Here is a 26,052-nt window from a genome sequence, read left to right as displayed (position 1 = left end):
TGCATGCCCAAAAACGCAGTGGTGTTGATAAGCCGCTTGAGAACATCCCTGTTTCTTCATACTTTCTCGTTGTGTTGCGCAGTTTGAATACGCAGACCCTTGTCATGATCGATGCAGCTTTTTCCCCAGAAGCTTGAATCTGATGTGGGCATTTATATGCTAACCGGCTTTTCTTTTGCCGTTTAGGTAAATGATCGATGTTCTTCAGGTCACTCTACCCCCCCTTTCTCCCCAAGGCTCACACTTTCCAAAAAGCAGGCAAGGCCAGCAATACAAGCGGATTGATGAAAGGATCCCTGTTAACCAGCTATACTTTTGATACCAATTGGTATTGAGTGCCCTCACCTTTCAATCATTTTTAATGAAACTGGATGTCTGAGATAGCTGGCTGCACTCCGGACTGAGGTGCGAGAACTTGAGGAGAGCGAGGAATACATGGCACAGCTAACATCGAGAAGGAGGAGGGGCAGGAACAAGGAGGAGGTGAGAAAGCTGACGTGTGACAGAGAGCAGGGAACTTCCCCAGAGAAGCCAGCAGAACAGCCCACCTCAGACCCGGACCACAACACCACAATGGGAGAGACAACAGGACCCACCAACCCAACAAACCCCACCTAACAGCCCCCGTCAGCTCTCTTCGATATTCCTCCTGACAACCCCACATGGATCCAATGAGGACACACAAAGCCAGAGAATTGTGCTCCTCATTGACTCAAATGGCAAATACATTCAAGAGAAAAAACTTTTTCCCAAACACAAAGTGGCTAAACTCTGGTGCCCAAACACTAGGTATGCCCTAGAGCTGTTGTCAGAAGACAGACTAGGATCTCCCAGCCACATCATAATTCACATGGGCACAAATTACCTGAGGGCCCAGCAGGGTGGCCACAGCACTCTAGGGAGTGATTTAAAAAAAGCAAGGTTCTTCCACTTTCCCCAACGCATAAGTGGTCATCTCCACCCTGCCACCATACAGTGGGTGAATGCAAGCATTTCCGGGGACTGTGCCTTTAAACCTAATGTCTACCTGGCCCACCACAACAACCCTGGACTTGAACAGACTTCACGACCAGGTCCACCTCTACAAGACAGCAATCCCAACTTTTGTCAGGACCCTGAAGTATGTAACCCTAAACCGCAGCACCTCACACAGGAGCAGCAGAGCAACGGATACCCCGCCCAGACCAGCGAGACACCCTCCCAGACCTGCGAGACCCCTTCCTGAAGGACCTGCACAGAGAGAACCCACACCAAGAGAACCTATACCCTGACCACAGCATCACCAGCCACATCCCCACCACAACCAGCCGAATCCCCCTCAAACAAACCTTGGTCACACCCTATATAGGGCCCCCCAGATCAGACCTATGCCCCTTCTGCCCCCTCATGCCCCCCTGCCTCTGCAGTAAGGACCTCAGAATGACAGACGCACATATGCCCAGGCCGTGAGCAGAGCAACAGGCCCAAACCCCATCCTGCAACCTAAGAGGCATGTATCAGATGCTCAACATGCTCTGCTCACACCTGCTGTAATAGTCGAGCCTAAACCAAACGAAAACAACCCTAGACACTATGGAACACAAAGCTTTTATAATCACATTCTGGCATGTACAAGGTCTGAGGTCATCTAATTTTCACCTAAAGAGCAGGAACCCAGACATCAAAGAAATGACATGATTCTTGTAGGACATTGTCATCCTACAAGAAACATGGTATAGAGGAGACTGACCCACTGTTTGCCCTCTAAGTTACAAAGAGCTGGTTGTCCCATCCACTAAATTACCAAGTGTGAAACAGGAAGAGACTCAAGGGGCATACTAATCTGGTATAGATCAGACCTAACCCACTCTTAAATAAGTCAAAATAGGAACATTTTATATCTTGCTAGAATAAAGAAATTATCTCAGAGAAAAACATTTCCTCATGTGTGCTACCTATATCCCCCCAATAGAATTCCCATACTGTAACGATCACAGCTTCTCTATCCTTGAGGGGGAGATGAAACCACTTCCATGCCCAGGGACATAAAACTAGTATTTGGTGACCTAAATGCTAGAACTGGACAAGAACCTGACCCTCTCAGCACACAGGGGGACAAACACCTACCTGTAGGTGACAGTAGTCCCTCACAAATATGCCCCCCTAGACACAACTATGACAAAACAACCAACAAAAACAGGTCACAACTCCTGTAGCTCTGTTGCATGCTGGGTCTGTACATAGTCAATGGTAGGCTTCAAGGAGACTCCTATGGTAGGTACAGTACACCTATAGCGCATCTCTTGGCAGTAGTACTGTAGACTACTTTATAACCAACCTCAACCCAGAGTCTCTCAGAGCGTTCACTGTCAGCCCACTTGCGACCTCTATCAGATCACAGACTACTTGAAGAGTTCAATACTCATTTACGAGGCATCAAAACCAAAGGACCTGCACAATATTAAAAAATGATATAGCTGGAAGGAAAATAGTGTAAAAACCTACCAGAAAACTATTGGGCAACAACAAATTCAATCCCTTTTAGACAACTTCATTCACAAAACATTTCACTGTAATAGTGAAGGTGTAAACGTATCAGTAGAAAGCCTTAATAATATATTTTACCTTTCAGCTTCCATATCAAATCAAAAATGTTCAATCAGGCAACCTTAAGAAAATTAAAAACAATGAAAAATGGTTTGATGAAGAATGCAAAAACCTATGAAAGAAATTGGGAAACCTAGCCAACCAATAACAGAGACCCAGAAAACCTGTGCCTTCCGTATGGTGAATCACTAAAACAATACATAAAAACACTACGGAAAAAGAATGAACAGCACGTCAGAAATCAGCTCAATGTGATTGAAGAATCCATAGAATCTAACCTTTTCTGGGAAAATTGGAAGAAGTGATCTATCCAAAACGGAGATGGATAAACCACTTTTCCAATCTTTTTGGCTCTATAACAAAGCACAAACAGTAAATACATATACATGATAAATGACAAATCTTAGAATCAGCTATTAAAGACTACCAGAATTCATTATTACATTAAATGAACTACAGGACAAAATACAAACCCTGCTACTCAAAAAGGCCTGTGATATTGATTGAATCCTAAATTAAATGATAAAAATATACAGAGCACAAATTCCAATTGGATATGCTTACACTCTTTAACATTATCCTCAACTCTGGCATCTTACCCAATATTTGGAACAAAGGACTGATCGCCCCAATCCACAAAAGTGGAGATACATTTGACCCCAATATATGGGCACAAGGCGAGACCGAGATGCAGACACAGGAGGCAGATGGTTAGAGTCCAAGATGTTTATTAACGATCCAAAAGGGGAAGGCAAGAGAATGGTCGTGGACAGGCAAAAGGTCAAAACCAGTTCAGAGGTACAGAATGGCAGGCAGGCTCGAGGTCAGGGTAGGCAGAATGGTCAGGCAGGCAGGAGTCCAGAAAACAGGCAAAGGTCAAAACCAGGATGATTAGTAGACGAGAACGCAACGCAGGGGCACGGGGAAAAACCACACTGGCTGACTTGAACATACAAGACGATCTGGCACAGAGAGACAGGAAACACAGGGATAAATACACCAGGGAAAATAAGCGACACCTGGAGGGGGTGGAGACAATCACAGGGACAGGTGAAACAGATCAGGGTGTGACACCCAATAACTACGGTGGGATATGCATCAACAGCAACCATGGGAAAATCCTCTGTATTATCATTAACAGCAGACTCGTACATTTTCTCTGCGAAAACAATGTGCTGGGCAAAACTTTAATTGAAAGACCACGTAGTCACCCTACAAAACCTAATTAACAAACAAACAAATCAAATAAAAAACAAAGCAAAGTCTTTTCAAGCTTTGTTGATTTCAAAAAGCTTTTGACTCCATTTGGCATTGAGGTCTGCTATACAAATTGATGGAAAACGGTGTTGGGGGAAAAACATACAACATTTATCAAATCCATGTACACAAACAACAAGTGTGCAGTTAAAATTGGCAAAAAACACATGTTTCTCAGATTTTTTTCAGAGAGGGGGACTGGGAGACTAGTCAGGATCGAGGGAAAGATGAACAGAGCAAAGTACAGAGAGATCCTTGATGAAAACCTGAGACTCTGCATTCAGCATTCTACAAAAACATCCTCCTTGTACAACGTAAAACATCAAACACTGCATGCAGAGAAGAAGTAGGCCGATATCCGCTAGTTATGAAAATCCATAAAATATCCGTTAAATTCTACAACCACCTAAAAGAAAGTGATTCCCAAACCTTCCATAACAAAGCCATCACCTACAGAGAGGTTAACCTAGAGAAGAGTCCCCTAAGCAAGCTGGTCCTGGGGCTCAAACAGACCCCACAGAGCCCCAGGATAGCAACAGCAACAGAGTTAGACCAAATCATGAGAAAACAAAAAGATAATTACTTCAAAGAATTTACCAAAAAACTGAGCAAACTCGGATTGTTATTTGGCCCCAAACAGAGAGTACACAGTGGCAGAATACCTGACCACTGTGATTGACCCAAAATGAAGGAAGGCTTTGACTATGTATAGACTCAGTGAGCATAACCTTGCTATTGAGAGAGGCTGCCGTAGGGAGACCTGACTCTCTAGAGAAGACAGGCTATGTGTACACTGCCCAGAAAATGAGATGGAAGCTGAGCTGCACTTCCTAACCTCTTGCCAAATGTATGACCATATCAGAGACACATATTTACCTCAGATTACACCAACCCACCAAAGATTTTGAAAACAAATCAAATTTCGATAAACTCCCATATCTCTTGGTTGAAATACCACATTGTTTGATCACAGCAGCAAGATTTGTGTTCTGTTTCCACAAGGAAATGGCATCCAGTGAAGAACAAACACCATTGTAAATACAACCCATATTTACTGTATGTTTATTTATTTTCCCTTTTGTACTTTAACTGTTTGCACATCATTATAACACTGTACATAACCCCAATATGACATTCTAAATGTTTATATTCCTTTGAAACTTTTGTTTGTGTAATGTTTACTTTTTTTATTATCTATTTCACTTGCTTTGGCAATGCAAACATATGTTTCCCATGCCAATAAAGCACTTTGAATTTAACTGAGAGAGAGAGAGAGAGAGAAGTGCACACACATACTGTATATAGAGTAGGGTGAAAAGGCGCTTTGGTGATGAAAGTTCCTTTTGTTATAAAATACATTTTACCATGACAAATATGATTATTCATGTTCTGAATTGTTCAGTGGGGTCTTTCACTAACCTATCACGAACATTATATCCAAATGTCATAACCTAATACAGCCGATAATAAGCAATGAGCTATGTTAACATAGCGATGCAGGTTTCTCGTAACAACTTTTGAGGATTTTACTTTTTGTGGTCGTAGTCATCAGAGTTGTTTCCGTGCGTCGCAAAAAGCTCAATTAGCATGACACGAGCTGAATTAAATGTAGGTTTTGAAAATGAAAGCTTGTTAAATGTAAATGTGCTCCGTTGACTTTTCACAGAGATTAGCGGTCGACCGATTAATCGGAATGGCCGATTAATTAGGGCCGATTTCAAGTTTTCATAACAATCGGTAATCGGTGTTTTTAGACACCGATTTGCCGATTTAAATATATATATATATATATATTTTTAACACCTTTATTTAACTAGGCAGGTCAGTTAAAAACACATTCTTATTTTCAATGGCAGCCTAGGAACAGTGGGTTAACTGCCTTGTTCAGGGGCAGAATGACGGATTTTTACCTTGTCAGCTCGGGGATTCGTTTTTGCAACCTTCCGGTTACTAGTCCAACGCTCTAACCACCTGCCTTACATTGCACTCCACGAGGAGCCTGTGTGGCAGGCTGACTACCTGTTACGCGAGGGCAGCAAGAAGCCAAGGTAAGTTGCTAGCTAGCATTAAACTTATCTTCTAAAAAACAATCAATCTTAACATAATCACTAGTTAACTACACATGGTTGATGATATTACAAGTTTATCTATCGTGTCCTGCGTTGCATATAATCGATGCGGTGCCTGTTAATTTCTCATTGAATCACAGCCTACTTCGACAAACGGGTGATGATTTAACAAGCGCATTTGCGAAAAAAACACTGTCGTTTGCCACAATGTACCTAACCATAAACATCAATGCCTTTCTTTAAAATCAATACACAAGTATATATTTTTAAACCTGCATATTTAGTTAATATTGCCTGCTAACATGAATTTCTTATAACTAGGGCAAGTGTGTCACTTCTCTTGCGTTCCCGTGCAAGCAGTCAGGGTATATGCAGCAGTTTGGGTCACCTGGCTCATTGCGAACTGTGTGAAGTCCATTTATTCTTAACAAAGGCCGTAATTCATTTGCCAGAATTGTACATAATTATGACATAACATTGAAGGTTGTACTATGTAACAGCAATATTTAGACTTAGGGATGCCATCCGTTAGATAAAATACGGAACGGTTCCGTATTTCACTGAAAGAATAAACGTTTTGTTTTCGAAGTGATAGTGTAACGGTAGTCTTCGTCCTCCTCTGACGAGGAGTAAGAAATGTCGGACCAAGATGCAGCGTGGTGAGTATCCATTTTAATATGAATACTTGAAACAAACAAAATAACGAATAAACAAACGAAGACGAAACAGTCCCGTAAAGTGACAACACAAACACAGGAACACAGTAACAGGAACAATCACCCACCACCCACAATACAAAACAGGCTACCTAAATATGGTTCCCAATCAGAGACAACGACAAACACCTGCCTCTGATTGAGAACCATATCAGGCCAAACACATAGAAATAGACAAACTAGACATACAACATAGAATGCCCACTCAGATCACACCCTGACCAGACAAAACATATAAACATACAAAGCAAACTATGGTCAGGGCGTGACAGATAGTTTCCGGATTCGACCATTTTAATGACCAAAGGCTTGTATTTCTGTGTGTTATTATGTTATAATTAAGTCTATGATTTGATAGAGCAGTCTGACTGAGCAATGGTAGGCACCAGCAGGCTCGTAAGCATTCATTCAAACAGCACTTTCGTGTGTTTGCCAGCAGCTCTCCGCAATGCTTCAAGCATTGCGCTGTTTATGACTTCAAGCCTATAATAAGCCAATAACCGGTATCGGTATTGGCGTTGAAAAATCATAATCGGTCGACCTCTAACAGAGATATACTTTTTTGTTTGTTAGAAATCCAATTTTTTTCTTACAGGAATTCTGAATTAATATGAAAAGCATATACTAAAATATGAAAATACTACATGTCATTTCTCAAAATCGATATCCATCTTACCTATATATTGTTTAATGTCCCGGAGATTGGAGAAAAAATATGATGAATTCTTGCACAGAATCCAGCCTAGTTAACACAATGCAATTATGTAGATTTTTTTCTTTGGCTTGCATTGATTTAGTCACCCTAATTATGGCCATCCTACAAGGGTAAAAACTCCAATAACTTTTTAACGGATTATAATAGAGACATGTGGTTTGGACACTTTTTTTTTTAGGGTTATCTACACAATATTATTTTACCCATTGTTTAATAAGTGCGTTTTTGATTGGACACCCTTCATAGAGGGCATAGGGACAGTGGTAATAAGACAGAAACAGATGACAGAGAGTGGAGCCGGCAGTGAGAGATAAAGAGAGATAGAGCGACAGGCACAGAGAGGCAGACAGTGGTCAAAAGAGAGAAACATGGGACAGAGCAATAGAGTCACGCAGAGAGATCAAAAGAGAGGCTCGCGGGCACGTTCGTCCAAAATACTTTTAATTGTTCTTGGTGATGAATTACAATGTGAAAAATCAGGTAATACAGATACTAGAATAGCTTTCAATGACCTCCTTTAGCTATAATTTACAGTGAGAGGAGGGAGGGGAGAAATAGTAAGTTCTGCCATCATTACACAGAGAGAGGAGAGAGAATGGAAGAGAGAGAAATAGAGAAAGAGAGAGTGGAAAAGGAAGGGACTGGGAAAAAGATGGAGAGAGAAAGAATATCAATCAAAGTAAATGCCTCACCAAGTCAGTCAGTTCTACCATTTTAAAAGTCCTGAAAGATATGCCTGAAGAGTTATTGGTTATTAGAAAGTATATATTAATACATTCATATAATACTAAAACAACAAATAGCATGATATATCTACAGTATATATTATCTATATCTAAATATAGAATACATATACAGTGCACTCGGAAAGTATTCAGACCCCTTGACTTTTTCCACATTTCGTTACATTACAACCTTATTATGAAATTGATTAAATATTTGTTTTCCCTCATCAATCTACACACAATACCCCATAATGACAAATCTAAAACAGTTTCATATACATTTTTTACAATTTATAAAATAAAAAAACAGAAATACCTTAAATATTCAGACCCTTTGCTATGAGACTCGAAATTGAGCTCAGGTGCATCCTGTTTCCATTGATCATCCTTGAGATGTTCTTAATTTGATTGAAGTCCACATGTGGTAAATTCAATTGATTGGACATTATTTGGAAAGGCACACACCTGTTTATATAAGGTCCCACAGTTGACAGTGCATGTCAGAGCAAAAACCAAGCCATGAGGTCAAAGGAATTGTCCGTAGAGCTCTGAGACAGGATTGTGTCGAGGCACAGATCTGGGGAAGGAAACCAAAACATTTCTGCAACATTGAAGGTCCCTAACATCACAGCGGCCTCCATCATTCTTAAATGGAAGAAGTTTGGAACCACCAAGAATCCTCCTAGAGCTGGCCGCCCGGACAAAATTAGCAATTGGGGAAGAAGGGCCTTGGTGACAGGGCAGGGAGGTGACAAAGAACCCAATTGTCACTCTGACAAAGCTCCAGAGTTCCTCTGTTGAGATGGGAGAACCTTCCATCTTGCAGCACTCCACCAATCAGGCCTTTATGTTTGAGTGGCCAGACAGAGGCCACTCCTCAGTAAAAGGCACATGACATCCCACTTGGAGTTTGCCAAAAGGCAGACCATGAGAAACAAGATTCTCTGGTCTGATAAAACCAAGATTGAACTCTTTGGCCTGAATGCCAAGCGCCACGTCTGGAGGAATCTTGGCACCATCCCTATGGTGAAACATGGTGGTGGCAGCATCATACTGTGGGGATGTACAGAGTACAGAGAGATCCTTGATGGAAAACTGCTCAAGGGCGCTCAAGACCTAGGAAGATAAACCTTCGCCCCCAGTCTAACAGGACAACAATACTAAGCACACAGTCAAGACAACACAGGAGTGGCTTCGGGACAAGTCTCTGAATGTTCTTGAGTGTCCCTCCCAGATCCCGGACTTGAACCTGATCAAACATCTATGGTGAGACCTGAAAATAGCTGTGAGCGACGCTCCCCATCCAACCTGACAGAGCTTGAGAGGATCTGCAGAGAAGAATGGAAGAAACTCCCCAAATACAGGTGTGCCAAGCTTCTAGCGTCATACCCAAGAAGATTCTAGGCTGTAACCACTGCCAAAGGTGCTTCAAGAAAGTACTGAATAAAGTGTCTGATTACTTACGTAAATGTGATATTTCAGTTTTGCAAAAATATATAAAAACCTGTTTTTGCTTTTTCATTATGGGGTATTGTTGTCTCTTATACACATCTAGGGTGGGTTTTGTTTTAATCCATTTTAGAATAAGGATGTAATGTACATTTTTTGGGGAAAAAGTCAAGAGGTCTGAATACTTTCCGAATGCACTGTAAATCTGATGAGAAGCCCTATTAGATTGTGTACTGCTGTGGATGTATCATCCATCTAGTGTGATGTGCTCAGAGTAGGCACATATCTAGTATCAGCCTACCTTCCCAAAAACCTTACCTTAACCATCAGGGTGGGAACACAAAACTGACCGTAGATCAACGTCCAGGATTATATAGCTTCTCAGATCACTTCTACAGCTGAAACGTTTTTATTGCACTGTAGATACACACACTAAGGGCTGGATTCAATCCGTATCCCCACAGTATCACGGAAGATCCGCGTTATAGCTCATTATAGGCAATGTTCCCACATTTGCAGAGACTGCACTTACAGTAAACCCTGCATGTCGGCTCAATCGGAAATGATCTTTGCCTTTTAATGCCGATCTTTCTCAATACTTCCGCGATAGGGGAAGCCCTTAGCTTTCCGTATTCCTTACCAATATACAGTGTGTTCATATCTACAACGGAAACCTTTGTATTGCAATTCTTCTCCAGATTCATTAACTGTACTCATACTTGTAGAAATTACTGGGTTGTCATGGCCTTGTACATAGCAGTCAATAGATACAGGTAACTGTGATCTTGTTAGTGTGTATGGTTGTGGCAGGTTTTTTGCTTATATGGAGAGCTGAAGACATGTTCCCCTTTCGCTCGGCTCAGTGGAGAAGGGCTCGGATATAACCCGGCAAGGGCTGACAAAGCACAGAACACACACAGCACACATACACACACACAGCTCTCTGGGCTATGTGACATCTTTGAGAGCATCTGTCCCACACAGCAACACTACTGACTCTGTACATCGTGGCCACGTAATACAATGCACAGAACACAGGAATATAATGTTTCAAAGCAGCAAGTAAAATCAACATTCCATCAAAAGCCAAGGGTGCTTCAAAGGGTTCTCCTATAGGGACAGTCGAAGAACCATTTAGGGTCTAGATAGCACCTTTTTTCTAAGAGTGTAAAATTTGAAGAAAAAGGGACGTCACTGTGCTAGGCTGAGCTAGCTACAGTACAGTCACCTCCACTACACATCCTTTCAGTTTCGTGCTTTTTCCAAAATGGCCAATTAACATTCAGTCAAACACTCTACTTTGTCTGTTCAATAAGGAATAAGGAAGTTCAACTGTCCAACCTACCCACCCCTCAGCTTACCACCTTTACTGTACAAACCCTTTGTGTACATGTTTCTGTGTATGAGACATCGGTCACTGTGGATCACAAATCTTAAATGTGGAAGTCAAACAGTATATTCTATTGTATAAATTCCAGTATGTAAAGTCTGCAGTGTTTGTCTGTGTCTCTCAGACCTCTGACTCCAGACTAGACACGCGTCCCCAGGGCTGGGTCACACAGGATCTGTCCTCAGACCTCAAACCTACTGATGCATCTCCTCTCTGGGGCTCTAAGCCCGGATCCTGGTCCTCTCGGTAGGCTCCATTGGCCCCATAGGCTCCATACAGACTGTCCTGGTACAGCAACCCCCTCTGGCCTCGAAAGCCACCTCCACAGGGCAGGAGCTGGCATACTGGGCTGGGACTAGGGTATGTACCGGGGCTGGGGCTGGCATGGTTGCTGGATACCTGGGAATGGGCCTGGAGGTCCAGGGGGCCATGGTAGAGAGGCAGCCCAGGGTAGGAGGTTAGATAGTGGGAGTACTGTCTGCTGAGCAGGTTGGTGGCTCTCCGGACCCCCCCAAGGTCTACCCCCCCTCCGCCTCCCTGACCCCCCAGCATGGCCTCCCTGTAGGTGGGCAGGTGGGTGGAGTTTGAGTACCGCAGCTTCTTACGTCCATTCCCTTTCCTCTGGTCCTGCCTTATATGGAGATACGCATGCTGGCGAGTTGAGGTGGCAGGGTAGCATAGGTTGTTCCGGAGGGGGGCGGGGTTGTAGAGTTTAGTGGGAGTTTCTTGGTCAGCCATGACGCAGGGGAACAGGTCTGGTAAAGCAGAATGTGATTGGCAATCAAGGGATGTAGGCGGAGTTTCGTCCGGCTGGAGAATCCGCTCACTCCCCCAGGTGGCTCGGAGGAAAGATGGCCGTCGGTGGAGCCGCCGTCTGCCTGCTAGGACGAGCTCCTCCAGAGGAAGAGGCCAGGAGCCACCGCAGCCCTCTTCCCCAGGACAGAGCACCTTTCCTGGGTACAGGGAGTCAGGCATGTGGGGCGAGACGTGGTTTTCCTGGAGGTGGTTGGCCCGGAGTTCAGCCAGGCACACCGTCTTCTCCTCTCTGCGCCGCCTCCTCTGTCCTCCTCCTCTTCCTGTCTCCCCTGAGAGGAGGCTCTTGCTCTTTCTCTTCCTCTTGGAGGGCTCTGTGTGGGGGGGATGGGAGACAGCAGAGGGTGGGTGAGAGGAGAGGTAGATGTCTGGGAGCTGGAGCTCACTATAGGGGATGAAAGGAGAGCGGGGGTGGGAGATGTGCTGGGGCTCCACATACAGCCTACCTGTGGAGGGTTGAGAGTAGGAAGAGAGGGGGTCCCCCCCAGCCAGGTCAAGGTGAGGGCTACTGAGACTAGAAACAGAAAGTGGTCTGTCGTAGAGGGAGGAAGTGCGAGCCGGGAGCGTGTATCGTAGCGGCGTGGGTCTCGCCAGCCCCTTCTGCCTGTTCAGAGAAGTCACTACACCCAGCGTGCAGTATTGCGGGATGAGGGGGTGCTCGGGGGACAGGTGTGTGTGTGTGTTCTCTGTGACATGAGAAAACCCTCCTGGAACCATTTCCGTGGTGACCTGCTGCGGAATGTGGACTGGCAGGTTGCCGCCATGGCGACCCCAGTGTTCTATGGTCTTGGTGGCGTGGTCCAGTGAGGTCTCGACCTGGGCAGAGTTGACCAGGTCTTTAGCGGTGCGTAACATCTTAAGCATGTTTGCCTGGGCGTAGTTAGTTGTCAGATCTGAGTTTGCCAGGTTAGGGTGGTCTGGTTCCTCCACCCCGTTGAAGCAACTGTAGATTCCCTGGGAGATGGAAAAGAGAGGGAGAAAGGGATAGAGGAGGTTAGATAGAGGGAGGGAAAGTAGAGGAAGGGAGAGAGGAATGGGGGGGTAGGAGTGAGAAAATGACAATCTATTACAGTTAACCTTCAGCTAACCTAGAAGCCCTGTAGAGAGAAGACTTGGCTCAAAAGTTACACCTCACATATAGTAAGAAAGTAATTTCATTCAACTCATTTTCCCAGTTTACAGAAGTTATGAATTCATTTTACATTCCCCTGATTATACAGAACAACCCGTTTGTTGTGTTCGAGACCACCTAAAGCGAAGCCGATTCAAGACCAAGAACAGAAAAATGTCCAATTCAAGATCATGATTGTAATTTAGTCAAATCCCCACCATAATAAGAGTTGAAAATGTCCAGTATTTCAGTGTTCATATTTCAGAACAACATATGGATTCTTTAGAATTTCAAAATAGTGGAAAAAATGCATGCTGGGGGAAATTAGAGCTGCTCTATAAATTATTACTATCCCAAGCACAGTGGGGAACAATGGGCCTTCTACACTTTCAGAGAAAGCTAAGGATTTATAAAATAATGATTACAATAGTATAATAATAATAATGATCATTCTATTATTATTTGCAATGATGTTCTGATTTAATCTCTTTAGTTTTTGTTTGAAAGGATAGGATAGGGAAAACTAAAGGGAAAATAATATCCAATCAGGATTTTGATCTCTGGGAGATACATCTCGCTAGCTAGGTCAGCCATTGGCTAGGCCAACAGAATCTAGATGAAGGCATCTGCCAATAAACTGTATTAGGACAACATTTTGGAGTGACAGTGGAATCAACCGATCACATTTTGACTTAATGGGTGGGACCGTTTTTACAAAACGCATGGAAACTTTTGCCTTCTTGAAGGCCAACAGGTCACTGCGCAATAGCGAGCAGTAGTTTTCCCACAGTCTAGCTAGCTAGCTTTTGTTGTCGGCTAGTTTTTAGTGGCTGTAGCAGGTGTTATGAAAGAGGATATTGTTGCTTTTTTGTTAGCTTATCCCTTTTCAATAATACATTTCAACAAGAAGTTTCAAATGATCAACATCCGGTGAGTGTTTTTTAGTTTTTATAACACTTGCTGTTGTTAGCCATCTCTTTGAAAATAACTTATGTTTGTGAAACACACATTTAAAGTGGAACTAACAGCATTTTAGCAACATAACATTTGATAAAATTCTGTTCATGTACACCCCCAAGAAGAAAATGGTCATTTACACGTTTTCATAAATTCTTAGAATGTTTGGGAATTATTTATAGTAAGGCACATGTGAAAATTCTATAGCAATATAGAGTGAGAACGTGGCATTTGGACAATTAATAGACACTGCAGTAAATAAAACTGTTTTGTCCAGGACCGGAGTCTACAAAGACTGGTGAGCTATAGCCAATCAGATCTACAGTAGGCCTTTAAACAAACAAGCCATTTGCCATACAGCCCTGCTATCATTCACTTTGAACTGGACTGTGTGTTTACAGGCAGTTGCAACAGCACGACTTTCGATAATTAGAACTCATTCGACAAAAGCCACAAAATACACCTGAAAGGATTTCTGCAAATGTGTTAACACCATGGGAGTCCTCTTATATTTGGGAACTTCACAGTGCTATTGATCAAACAACCATGAACAGTTAGGCTCTCTCTCCCTCAGTTACGCACATCAAGAAGTTAAAAAACTGCTAGCCGGAGCAAGATGAGCTAAAATCTAACGAAGGAACATTAGATAAACCCTCTCAAACATTTTCAGCTAGTAGGCCCTCAAAATTGTACTGATAAACCATGGGGAATTATAGCCTCCTCGTCCTTCTGCAGCTTGCCTGCCAATGCATGCTTGTCCCAATAAGCACCCAAGCTGACTGGTTAAATTTGCCTAGCTTGCTAGCTAGCTACTTCCAGACACAAATTAGAGAACACCTCACTCTGACAATTTTACTTGCCGTAGCAGAGCTGGTTAGGCTGTTTACATGTTATCTAGTGCATTCTTGACTAACTATTACTTTTTTTGTCTACAGTTATTGACACCGGTCATATTCAGCAGGTGTTGCGCATTTGTAAATTCATCAGTTGTTCTGCACTCTGGCAAACTCAAACGAGAGTGCTCCGAAGAAAGATATGAGGGGAAGAAGTCAGTCACTCACCCACTCCTCCAATGGCATGACATGACATCCTCCTAGCAGTTTGATAGCTAGCTAGATAACGTTAGAATCTGTGTTTTTAGCTTGCTCTATAAATAGATACCCTAGCCTATTAGCAACGTTATTTATGACTGTGATCATTACGATGTGATTATTGCAATCATTGCCCTTGCTAGTTTGATCGTATTGACATTCCCAGCCTTAGTTACATTCATTTTTTTTTACATTTTTTATTTCACCTTTATTTAACCAGGTAGGCTAGTTGAGAAAAAGTTCTCATTTACAACTGCGACCTGGCAAAGATAAAGCACATTAGTTCGACACATACAACAACACAGTTAAACATGGAATAAACAAACATACAGTCAATAATACAGTAGAAAAAAGAAAAGTCTATATACAGTGAGTGCAAATGAGGTAAGATAAGGGAGGTAAGGCAATAAATAGGCCATGGTGGTGAAGTAATTACAATATAGCAATTAAACACTGGAATGGTAGATGTGAGGAAGATGAATGTGTCATGTTTTAAAGTACTTCATGTCATCAGTGTTTGTCCAGAATATTGAGTCATTGAAACGGAAACAGAGCATCCTGGATGGAGCCAGCAAACAATGTACCAGGCCAGCTGTGATTTACAACCTGATAGCAATATTTTGGGACGACCAGGAAATGTATTGGTGAATTATATTAATCATGCACTGAACTGCATTAATCTATTCTGACAACAATGTCTTAGTGTAAATCATGGAGCATTGAGTCAAATAGATCTTTAAAACCTCAAATAAAGTTGGTTTTGTAGCATAAACTGGGGATTTTATATTTTTTACTGATATTATGATTGTCTGTCTGTTTCATATCTAAATATTTTAGGTCACCGGTTACTTTGTGTGCTAAACGTGATATTTTTTTGCAATCGGAAGGAGTAGTTGTACCTTTCGATTGGGAATTGCTTAATGGTTGTGTTTTTGTAATGTTATGATTGGAACCTACTGGCTTATCTTGCCTGAGTTTATGGACTGCTTATCCTTTAAGATCATGCTGCATGTGACTGCTGTCTTTCCATCGGCCCTATGTAATGGTGCCTGGAGAAGTGGGTATAATAACATTTTGCCAAAAGTTCCCAAATTGCCCGCCCAGCGAAGGAAAGGCATCCTGGTGTGAAATATCTAATATCTAGTTTTTGAGTTTTCCTGTAGATTTTTCAGGTTCTCACTCTCAATCACTCTTATTTTAAATTTAAAAAATAAAAAATAAATTATCCACAACAATGCTTAAACCACATCAGTCTGATTGGGTGGGCCTGTCATAGCCTGGCTCCCCAGTAGGTGGGCCTCTGTCCACCCAGGTCCACCCATGTCTACGCCCCTGATGCAAACAGCACATGATGACAATTGCGCATCACAAATAGCAGTGGTGTAAAGTACTTAAGTAAAAATACTTTAAAGTACTACTTAAGTCGTTTTTTGGGGTATCTTTACTTTACTATTTATATTTTTGACAACTTTTAATTCACTACATTCCTAAAAGAAAATGGTCTAATTCACACACATATCAAGAGAACGTCGCTGGTCATTCCTACACATGCTTTGTTTGTAATTGATGTCTGAGTGTTGGAGATTGCCCCCTGGCTATCCGTCATTTAAAAAAACATGAAAATGGTGCAGTCTGGTTTACTTTATAGAAGCAATTTGAAATGATTTATACTTCTACTTGTGATACTTAAGTATAATTATTTTAGCAATTACATTTACTTTTGAAACATAAGTATATTTAAAATTAATACTTTTAGACTTTTACTCAAGTAGGATTTTACTGGGTGACTTTCACTTTTATTTGAGTCATTTTCTATTAAGGTATGTTCCTCTTTCACTTTTACTCAAGTATGTCAATTGGGTACTTTTTCCACCACTGACAAATAGCCTACTAATCAACACTTCAGACTAAACCTTTTCAATACCTGGTTTGCATACCCATTGTTGCATTAGTCAGCATTTACCGGCTACCAATGTCATTCTTCTCTGAGCTGCTCCATGCCAAAACTAGTTGAGAGCTGCGCGCTCTTGCTGCCTGCAGATGATATTCTGCTGAAACTAGGCTTTTTATGCGGCGCACATGTGAATATATCTCACGTGCTTTGCAATTGTGGAGGCTTCTTTTGTGCACGATTTCTCTATTGTACAACATCATTGATAAGTCGCATACCTCTACTACACCACTTTGATACGCATCAGTAGGGATTAAGAAGTGAGTATACGCAATGCCCATTGAAAGAAAAGTAGGTGTGTGGTTTATACCTGCGTATAGCCTCCACCACTGGCCCTTTGTGTTCTACAAAAAGTGCACTCCCCTACATGAGTGCGCTGTTATTACAGTTGATGTCCTTTCGGAATCGCGAACCTGGGAGACACTGAAGGCCTATAGGTTTGCCACTGCGCAAACATGTCTATAATAGATATGAAGGCTGTTATCATGCTGTATTCATGTTTGAAGAATATTTGGCCTGGCTGAATGGAATCTGATAATCATGAGTTTTTACTCTGCTGCTAGTCCTCACTGTCCGAGACCCGAGTCAAGCCCGAACAAGACCGACACTCAATATGTGGTCTCAATACCGGACTCGAGATCGAGACCTGTCTTGAGTACTACAACACTGCCCATAGCTAAACAAACACACACACACACACAATGAACACACACACACACACTGAACACACTTGCTGAGCAAATAGTCTCATACTGCATCAGCAAACAGAGAGCCGAGTCTCCTGACTGCCCTGTTCACAGTCGACTGAAAAACTGACAAAGCCCAAATTAATTTGGCCCTCAGGGGCCCCCGTAGGGATTAATTATCAGATAGTAATTTAGCTGCAAATCTGATAAGCCCTGATACAGGCACAACTCTGCAATTACACTCTGCTAGAGCAGGACGTGCACACACACACACACTCTGTAAGAGTGGTGTTGGAGTTGTGGCTATAGATTTTTGGCTAGTAATGTTTTTCTTATTCCTTCCTTGCGCCTGCCTCTCCTCTCGCCAACAACCATGCTTTCATTACATAGATTGGTTGTTGATTAACACTAATGTTGAGCTGGAATTGTAACTGTGGTTCGTGCTCATTATAACTATAGCTGGCAGATGATAACGTAGTCATTGAAATGATAGGCGGTGTAAACAGTACTAAGAGCTCATATCAGGCTTCATACATTGGCCACACACCCTCTCTCTCTCTCTCTCTCTCTCTCTCTCTAAACCTCTCTCACCCTGCTGATAGCGAGCAGGAAGTCCATGCGAGGAGACTTGTCTAGTTTCTTGCGTAGTTTCCAGTAGAGTAGATGTTCCCAGGCAAACACCAAGAGACTGAGCCCCATGGCCACCAGCAGCATGTAGAAGACCCCGGCCATGTTGTCTATGTCCAGCTTACTACTCATCACCTCGTTCTTCTCATTCTGACAGATGCCTGACAGCCAGACCGTCTCCAAGCGCTGGGTGTCACCTGGGAGAGAGGAGAGGGACATGGTCATAATCCCCTTGAGGAGGGACTCACAAGTGAATAACTAGTCAGATTCAGCTGCTTTAGCTTTCTCTCAAATAAGGGTAGGCTACTGAGGAACGCATTATTTATGACTTACAAATTGGGGTTAGCAGTGAACAAGAGACGACTTCCATAATTCTCCCGTATCAGTATGACCACAGATGGGTAATTGCACTGAAGCTCCTGTTACACCTACATAAGAAACCACTTCTGTGTCTGTATGTGTGTGTGTTGTATAGTTTTGTATTCCCAACACTGTCCTCGTGATATCTCTAACACCTCCCTGTGGTCCCTACGGTCCTACTGTGATAGCGGATATTAACTCCTACTGTGTGAGTGTGTGTGCCCATAGTGGTTATCATCCTCACACCTCCCTACTGCGAGGAAGGATATTAACTCTCTCTCTAAGCTTCACCCCTGGTGTTGCTGCACACACTGTCGTCAACAAATGGAGAAGTGCCAGCTCTACGGGCTGTATGTGTGTGTGTGTGTGTGTGCGTGCGTTTGCAGTGGCACACCGTCTCCCAGGAACTGCAGCAAGGCCAGGTCAATGGGTCGTTTCCATCTGGAATCTTTCTGCAGGGCTATGCCATAGCCTGTCGTGGCAAACACTTTCCCGGAGCCGATAGTCACAAGCTTACAGCCCTCGTCCTTCCCCGCCATGTAGTTCAACACCGCAGCATCATAGATGAATGCATCCAGCTTCCTATTGAATGACACAAAAAAAAGAATCAGACAGTGATGTAATAAATCTGCAGATTATAATAGGAATGAGTTATGAAGTAGATGCACAGGGAGCCAAATAGAACTCCTTCCAGTAAATGGGACTAAATCCAATTTTTGGGTTAATGGACTGTAATATATTTTGAGGTCATTGGGATGAGGGTTGAGAGCTGGAGGTGAGTTCAGTGTTAAGCGCAGTGCATTTTTCTTACCCTGTCTTGAGGCTGTTGAGGGCATCCTCCACTCCTTTCTGGTTGTATTTGACCATGTGTGCATGCATGTCAGGGTAGTTACTTCTGATGTTCCTCTCTGTACTGCCGTTAGGGACCGTACCAAAACGGAATGGAGGGTAGTGCTCCTGAGGCTTCTGGAACTGTAGGAATTGATGAGGAGAGAAGATTCAGTTCAATGACATCTAATTCAGAGCAGTCCTATTAATTTCAAACTGATTCAAATAAATGCAGTTCCACTCAATTCAATTACATTTGATTGAATGCCATTCTACCCTTTTCAATTTGATTAGATTTGATATAATTCAAGGCCATTATTTTTGAGTCAATTCAATAGCCATAGATTGCCCGGACCTGCTGTTAGCCCGGACCTGCTGTTTTCGACTCTCTCTCTCTCTACCGCACCTGCTGTCTCTAACTCTGAATGATTGGTTATGAAAAGCCAACTGACATTTACTCCTGAGGTGCTGACCTGTTGCACCCTCGACAACCACTATGATTATTATTATTCGACCCTGCTGGTCATCTATGAACGTTTGAACATCTTGGCCATGTACTGTTATAATCTCCACCTGGCACAGCCAGAAGAGGACTGGCCACCCCTCTGAGCCTGGTTCCTCTCTAGGTTTCTTCCTAGGTTTCTGCCTTCCTAGGGAGTTTTTCCTAGCCACCGTGCTTCTACATCTGCATTTCTTGCTGTTTCGGGTTTGAGGCTGGGTTTCTGTATAGCACTTTGTGACATCGGCTGATGTAAAAAGGACTTTATAAATACATTTGATTGATTGATTGAGTTCAGTCTACTACACTCTAAAAAAACGCTGCTTTAAAAACAACTCAATTTGGGTAAATATAGGACAGAACACATGTTGGGTTATTTTGACCCAGCAGTTGGGTCATTTAAGAACACATTGCCAGGGACAGGTTGGGTTGTTGATGCTGCGGTATTTAGCTAAAATCAGAGATGGGTAGACAAATATTACAACAAATATTATGGCTGAACTCAAATGTGCTGGTTGATAAAATACCTGTATTTATGGGAAAGATGTTTGAAAAGGGTATTTTGTTCTTAAATGATATTTTAAATTGTAATGGTAGAGTTATGTCCTTCATGGAGATATCAGAATTCTACGGGAAGGTCTGCTCAATCCAAGAGTACAACCAATTGATTACAGCATTGCCCCAAAAATGGAGGAGGCGGGTGGCAGCAGGAGGAGGTAGGGAAATGGTCTGTCTGCCCAATATAAAGGATCAAAACTGGTGGAGGAATAAAAATAGCATAAATAGGAAAGTATACCAGTTTCATTTGAGGACCAGGATGTTGACTGTTCCATACAGATTGCAAAATAGTTGGGAAGAGATTTTTGATGTACTGTTTCCATGGTACAGGGTGCATGAGTTGATATATAAAACAACGCAAGATTCAAGACTTCGTGCTTTTCAGCTAAAATGATTATATAGAATTCTTGCCACCAACAAAATGTTGAATACTTGCGGCATTAAATCATCGAAGCTCTGCAGATTTTGTTGTGAGGATACAGAATCAATAGACCATTTATTTTGGTATTGCCCTCAGGTAGCCTGTTTCTGGTCTCAGGTTCAGGAATGGCTGAAAATGCATAGCATTGATCTAAAACTGACCCTAGAAATAGTACTGTTAGGAGATCTGGAGAGACCTGGTCAGTCAATTACTAATATACTAATACTCTTAGTAAAAGTATTTATCTTCAACACGCAATCTGTAGATTCTATTTGATTAGATAGATTGAAATTGTACGTTAAACAGCATAGCATAGTTGAAAGATATGTGTTGCGTAGAAACATGAAGTCGGTGGCCAGCAGAGATAGCTGGGATGGGCTGAGGGAAGCTGAGGGTTGGTATGTGGAATTGGAGACAAGTGGGAGTGTAGTTGCTGTGTGAGAGAGAGAATGATGGTCAAAAGATAAAGGGGGAAAAAAGTACATTTGAATGACACTAAGTGGCAGTGTTTTTACAACTAATGCCGGTTTGCCTGAGGCTGATGCCGTGCAGGTGTTTGTACACATGCAAAAATACACACACTCTCATTCAAATAAACACATACAAGAACACACACATACATGTAATAGTGTCAGACATGCACACTAACATATAAAGTAGGCATTGCTGTTATGATTTCAGTTGTCCTTGATGTCCTTTGTTTTAAATTTATTATTTAGTAGAATTATTTTTGCATTGTTGTTTGCTGTTTTCTTCTGTCTTTTCCTTTTTTCTCTTTAGTTCATTCTCTTGGTTGTTGGTGCATTGGGGGGTTCTTGGGGGAATGGAATGAATTGTATTTTTTATTTATTTTTCTTCCGGGGGGGGGCTGTGGGAGGGGTCTCGAATGGTTGAGGGACAGCTATTGGGGAACTGTGGGGGGATCTTGGAGGGTTCGGGTTTCACAAGGTTGTGATCATGAAAAAGGAAACTATGACATATATTTTATATCAGTATCACACATAATGATGGCTCTGTTGCGGAAAGACTGATACATGTTTGATTGTGTCTTGATGCTGTATTGTTTGTCCTTCATGTTCTAATACTTTAATGTTACCCCCTCCTTGTGTTTTTTGTAATAAATAATTTTAAAAAATATTAATAATAAAATCAGAGATGGGAATTATTTATATTACATGTATTTCAAATACGTATTTTAATCACACTGTATATACAAAAGTATGTTGACACCCCTTCAAATTAGTGGATTCGGCTATTTGAGCCACATCTGTTGCTGACAGGTGTATAAAATCAGCCATGCAATCTCCATAGACAAACATTGGCAATAGAATGGCCTTACTGTCATAGGATGCCACCTTTCCAACAAGTCAGTTTGTCAAATTTTTGCCCTGCTAGAGCTTCCCTGGTCAACTGTAAGTGCTGTTTTTGTGAAATGGAAACATCTAGGAGCAACAATGGCTGAACCGCGAAGCTCACAGAACAGGATCGCTGAAGCGCATAGTACGTTAAAAACATCTGTCCTCGGTTGCAACACTCAATACCAAAGCGAGGTCCATACAGAAATGATTTGTCGAACTTGACTGGCCTGCACAGAGCCCTGACCTCAACTCCATCGAACACCTTTGGGATGAATTAGAACGGCGACTGCGAGCCAGGCCTAATCGCCCCCAAAATCAGTGCCGACCTCACGAATGCTCGTTGTTAATTGGAAGCATGTTCCCACAGCAATGTTTCAACATCTAGTAGAAAGCCTACAAGAAGAGTGTAGGCTGTTACAGTAGCAAAGGGGGGACCAACTCCATATTTATGCCCATGATTTTGGAATGAGATGTTCGACGAGCAGAGGTCCACATACTTTTGGTCATATAGTGTAGTTCTGAATATTTTGTATTTTGTATTACACTGGTCTGAACAACACTCCAATGTAGTATTCAGAGCCCTTAACCTTTTCCACATTTTGTTACATTACAACCTTATTCTGATATTGATTAAATCGTTTTTTTCTTCATCAATCTACACATAATACACCATAATGACAAAGCAAAAACAGGTTTGTGTATTACATTTTTTTATTAATGTATTATAATTCAACTGAAATAACACATTTACCCAAGTATTCAGACCCTTTTACTCAGTACTTTGTTGAAGCACCTTTGGCAGCGATTACAATCTCGATTCTTCTTGGGTAAGACGCTACAAGCTTGGCACACCTGTATTTGGGGAGTTTCTCCCATTCTTCTCTGCAGATCCATTCAAGCTCTGTCAGTTTGGTTGGGTAGCGTCGCTGCACAGCTATTTTCAGGTCTCTCCAGAGATGTTCTATTGGATTCAAGTCCGGGCTCTGGCTGGCCCACTCAAGGACATTCAGAGACTTGTTCCGAAGCCACTCCTGCATTGTCTTGGCTGTGTGCTTAGAATCGTTGTTCTGTTGGAAGGTGAACCTTCGCAATAGTCTGAGGTCCTGAGCGCTCTGGAGCAGGTTTTCATCTTTCCCTCAATCCTGACTAGTCTCCCAGTCCCTGCCACTGAAAAACATCCCCTAAGCATGATGCTGCCACCACCATGCTTCACCACAGGGATGGTGCCAGGTTTAATCCAGACATGAAGCTTGGCATTCGGGCCAAAGTGTTCAATCTTGGCTTCATCAGACCAGAAAATCTTGTTTCTCATTGTCTGAGAGTCCTTTAGGTGCCTTTTGGCAAACCCCAAGTCGGCTGTCATGTGCCTGTTACTGAGGAGTGGCTTCAGAGATCGTTGTCCTTCTGGAAGGTTCTCCCATCTCCACAGAAGATCTCTGGAGCTCTGTCAGAGTGACACTTGGGTTCTTCGTTACCTCCATGACCAAGACCATTCTTCCTCGATTGCTCATTTTCTCCGGTCGGCCAGCTATAGGAAGAGTCTTGGTGATTCCAAATCTCTTCCATTTAAGGTTGATGGAGGCCACTGTGTTCTTGGGGACTTTCAATGCTGCAGACATGTGTTGATACCCTTCCCCAGATCTGCGCCGTGACACTATCCTGTCTCAGAGCTCTACTGACAATTGCTTCGTCCTCATGCCTTAGTTTTTGCTCTGACATGCACTGTCAACTGTGGGACCTTATATAGACAGGTGTGTGCCTTTCCAAATCATGTCCAATCAATTGGATTTACCACATGTGGACTTCAATCAAGTTGTAGAAACATCTCAAGGATGATCAATGGAAACAGGATGCACATGAGCTCAATTTCGAGTCTCATAGCAAAGGGTCTGAATACTTATGTAAATATGTTATTTCAGTTTTTATTTATTTTTTAATTTGCAAAAAATACTAATATCTATTTTCACTTTGTCATTATTGGGTATTGTGTGTAGATTGATGAGGAATAAAAAATTATGTAATACATTTTACAACAAGGCTGTAACATCACAAAATGTGGGTCTGAGTACTTTCTGAATGCACTGTATTTTATAAGAAGATACTCTAGAAAGCTGTAATTTGTAAAAAAAAATATTACAAAAGCTCAGCCCAGTCAAAACTGTTCGCTGCTCTGGCACCCCAATGGTGGACAAACTCCCTCACGACGCCAGGTCAGCGGAGTCAATCACCACCTTCCGGAGACACCTGAAACCCCACCTCTTTAAGGAATACCTAGGATAGGATAAAGTAATCCTTCTAACCCCCCCCTTAAAAGAGTTAGATGCACTATTGTAAAGTGGTTGTTCACTGGAATATCATAAGGTGAATGCACCAATTTGTAAGTCGCTCTGGATAAGAGCGTCTGCTAAATGACTTAATGTAAATGTAAATGTATATACTGCCAATCTGGTCACAGCTCAATAACCCAACTAAGTGCCACAACTGATGGTCAAAAATATCTATTTACCCAGCGATGGATTGTTCACCCAGCCTTTTTTTGAGTGTAGTACTTCAACTCAGGGCCGTTTGGCCAAGTCAGTTCAGAGTTGAGAGGATTCAGAGTGCAGGATGGATGAAACTTTGACAGAACCACACAGAACCCAGACGCTAATGAAACTCATTAAAGTGCAAATAAAAACTCTCCATTATAAGCTGTTAGTATTGACCTTCATAGCCCTGTGAAGATGGATGGACCTCTCTACAATAAGATCCCGTGTGTGTGTGTTCACTGTCTGAGAATAATATAATACTGTCTTAACACCTCCCCTGAGGCCCTGGCTTTTTTCTCTCTCTCTGTATCTATTCTCTGTTTATTTGTTTCTCGCTCTCGCACTCTGAAGTCAAGTTTTATCACTTGCCATTTTCTCTTCTGTGAGGAAGAGGAAAATTTTCCTCTTTACGCTGAGGAATAGCGAGCCAAATGAAGAAGTAAGTGTGTGTGTGTGTGTGTGTGTGTGTGTGTGTGTGTGTGTGTGTGTGTGTGTGTGTGTGTGTTGTGTGTGTGTGTGTGTGTGTGTGTGTGTGTGTGTGTGTGTGTGTGTGTGTGTGGTGTGTGTAAATGCTATGGTCGGACAGGGAGAATCTGACAGGACGAGCCCAGAGAGGACAGTTATCAGGATGGATGGATTGATGGATGACTCAGGGATTGATTAGTTGTCCTACCTTCTTGTCAGACAGTCCAGACACAGTGTCTATGTACTGCTCCTGGATCATGAAGGCAGCCAGGTTGGCAGTGTAGGAGGCCAGGAAGATGACAGCGAAGAAGGCCCACACCAACACCATGATCTTACTGGTTGTGCCTTTAGGGTTCTCAATGGGGACTGAGTTATTGAACACGATGCCCCACAGTAGCCACACTGACTTCCCTAGGTGAAGGTAGGACCTCCGGGCGCTGGGGGGGAAGGAGCAGAGATGGGCAGTATTTCTATTACTATACACTACCGGTTAAAAGTTTTAGAACACCTACTCATTCAAGGGTTTTTATTTATTTTGACTATTTTATACATTGTAAAATAATGAAGACATCAAAACTACAAAATAACACATGTGGACTCATGTAGTACTAAAAAAGTGTTAAACAAATCAAAATGTATTTTATATTTGAGATTCTTCAAATAGCAACCCTTTGCCTTGATGACAGCTTTGCACACTCTTGGCATTCTCTCAACAAGCTTCACCTGGAATGCTTGTCCAACAGTCTTGAAGGAGTTCCCACATATGCTGAGCACTTGTTGTCTGCTTTTCCTTCACTCTGCTGTCCGACTCATCCCAAACCATCTCAATTTGGTTTAGGTCAGGTGATAGTGGAGCCAGGTCATCTGATGCAGCACTCCATCAATCCCCTCT

The 26,052-nt window shown here is 42.4% G+C and overlaps 1 protein-coding gene across 1 annotated transcript in view; it reads right to left on the bottom strand.

Annotated features, from left to right (window-relative positions):
- Window positions 1-9,663: 9,663 nt before the first annotated feature.
- Window positions 9,664-26,052, bottom strand: part of LOC111967824 (glutamate receptor ionotropic, NMDA 2C-like) — an 80,551-nt gene continuing 64,162 nt past the window's right edge. Inside the window, 6 exon segments of the mRNA XM_070444907.1 lie at window positions 9,664-12,674; window positions 18,108-18,340; window positions 18,898-19,085; window positions 19,315-19,475; window positions 25,369-25,574; window positions 25,577-25,597. Coding sequence (XP_070301008.1) covers window positions 11,028-12,674; window positions 18,108-18,340; window positions 18,898-19,085; window positions 19,315-19,475; window positions 25,369-25,574; window positions 25,577-25,597 — 2,456 coding nt within the window. The 3' untranslated portion in view covers window positions 9,664-11,027.

Source organism: Salvelinus sp. IW2-2015, linkage group LG8, assembly GCF_002910315.2.
Source record: "Salvelinus sp. IW2-2015 linkage group LG8, ASM291031v2, whole genome shotgun sequence".
Lineage (NCBI taxonomy): Eukaryota > Metazoa > Chordata > Actinopteri > Salmoniformes > Salmonidae > Salvelinus > Salvelinus sp. IW2-2015.
This window is presented reverse-complemented; position numbering and strand designations above follow the sequence as displayed.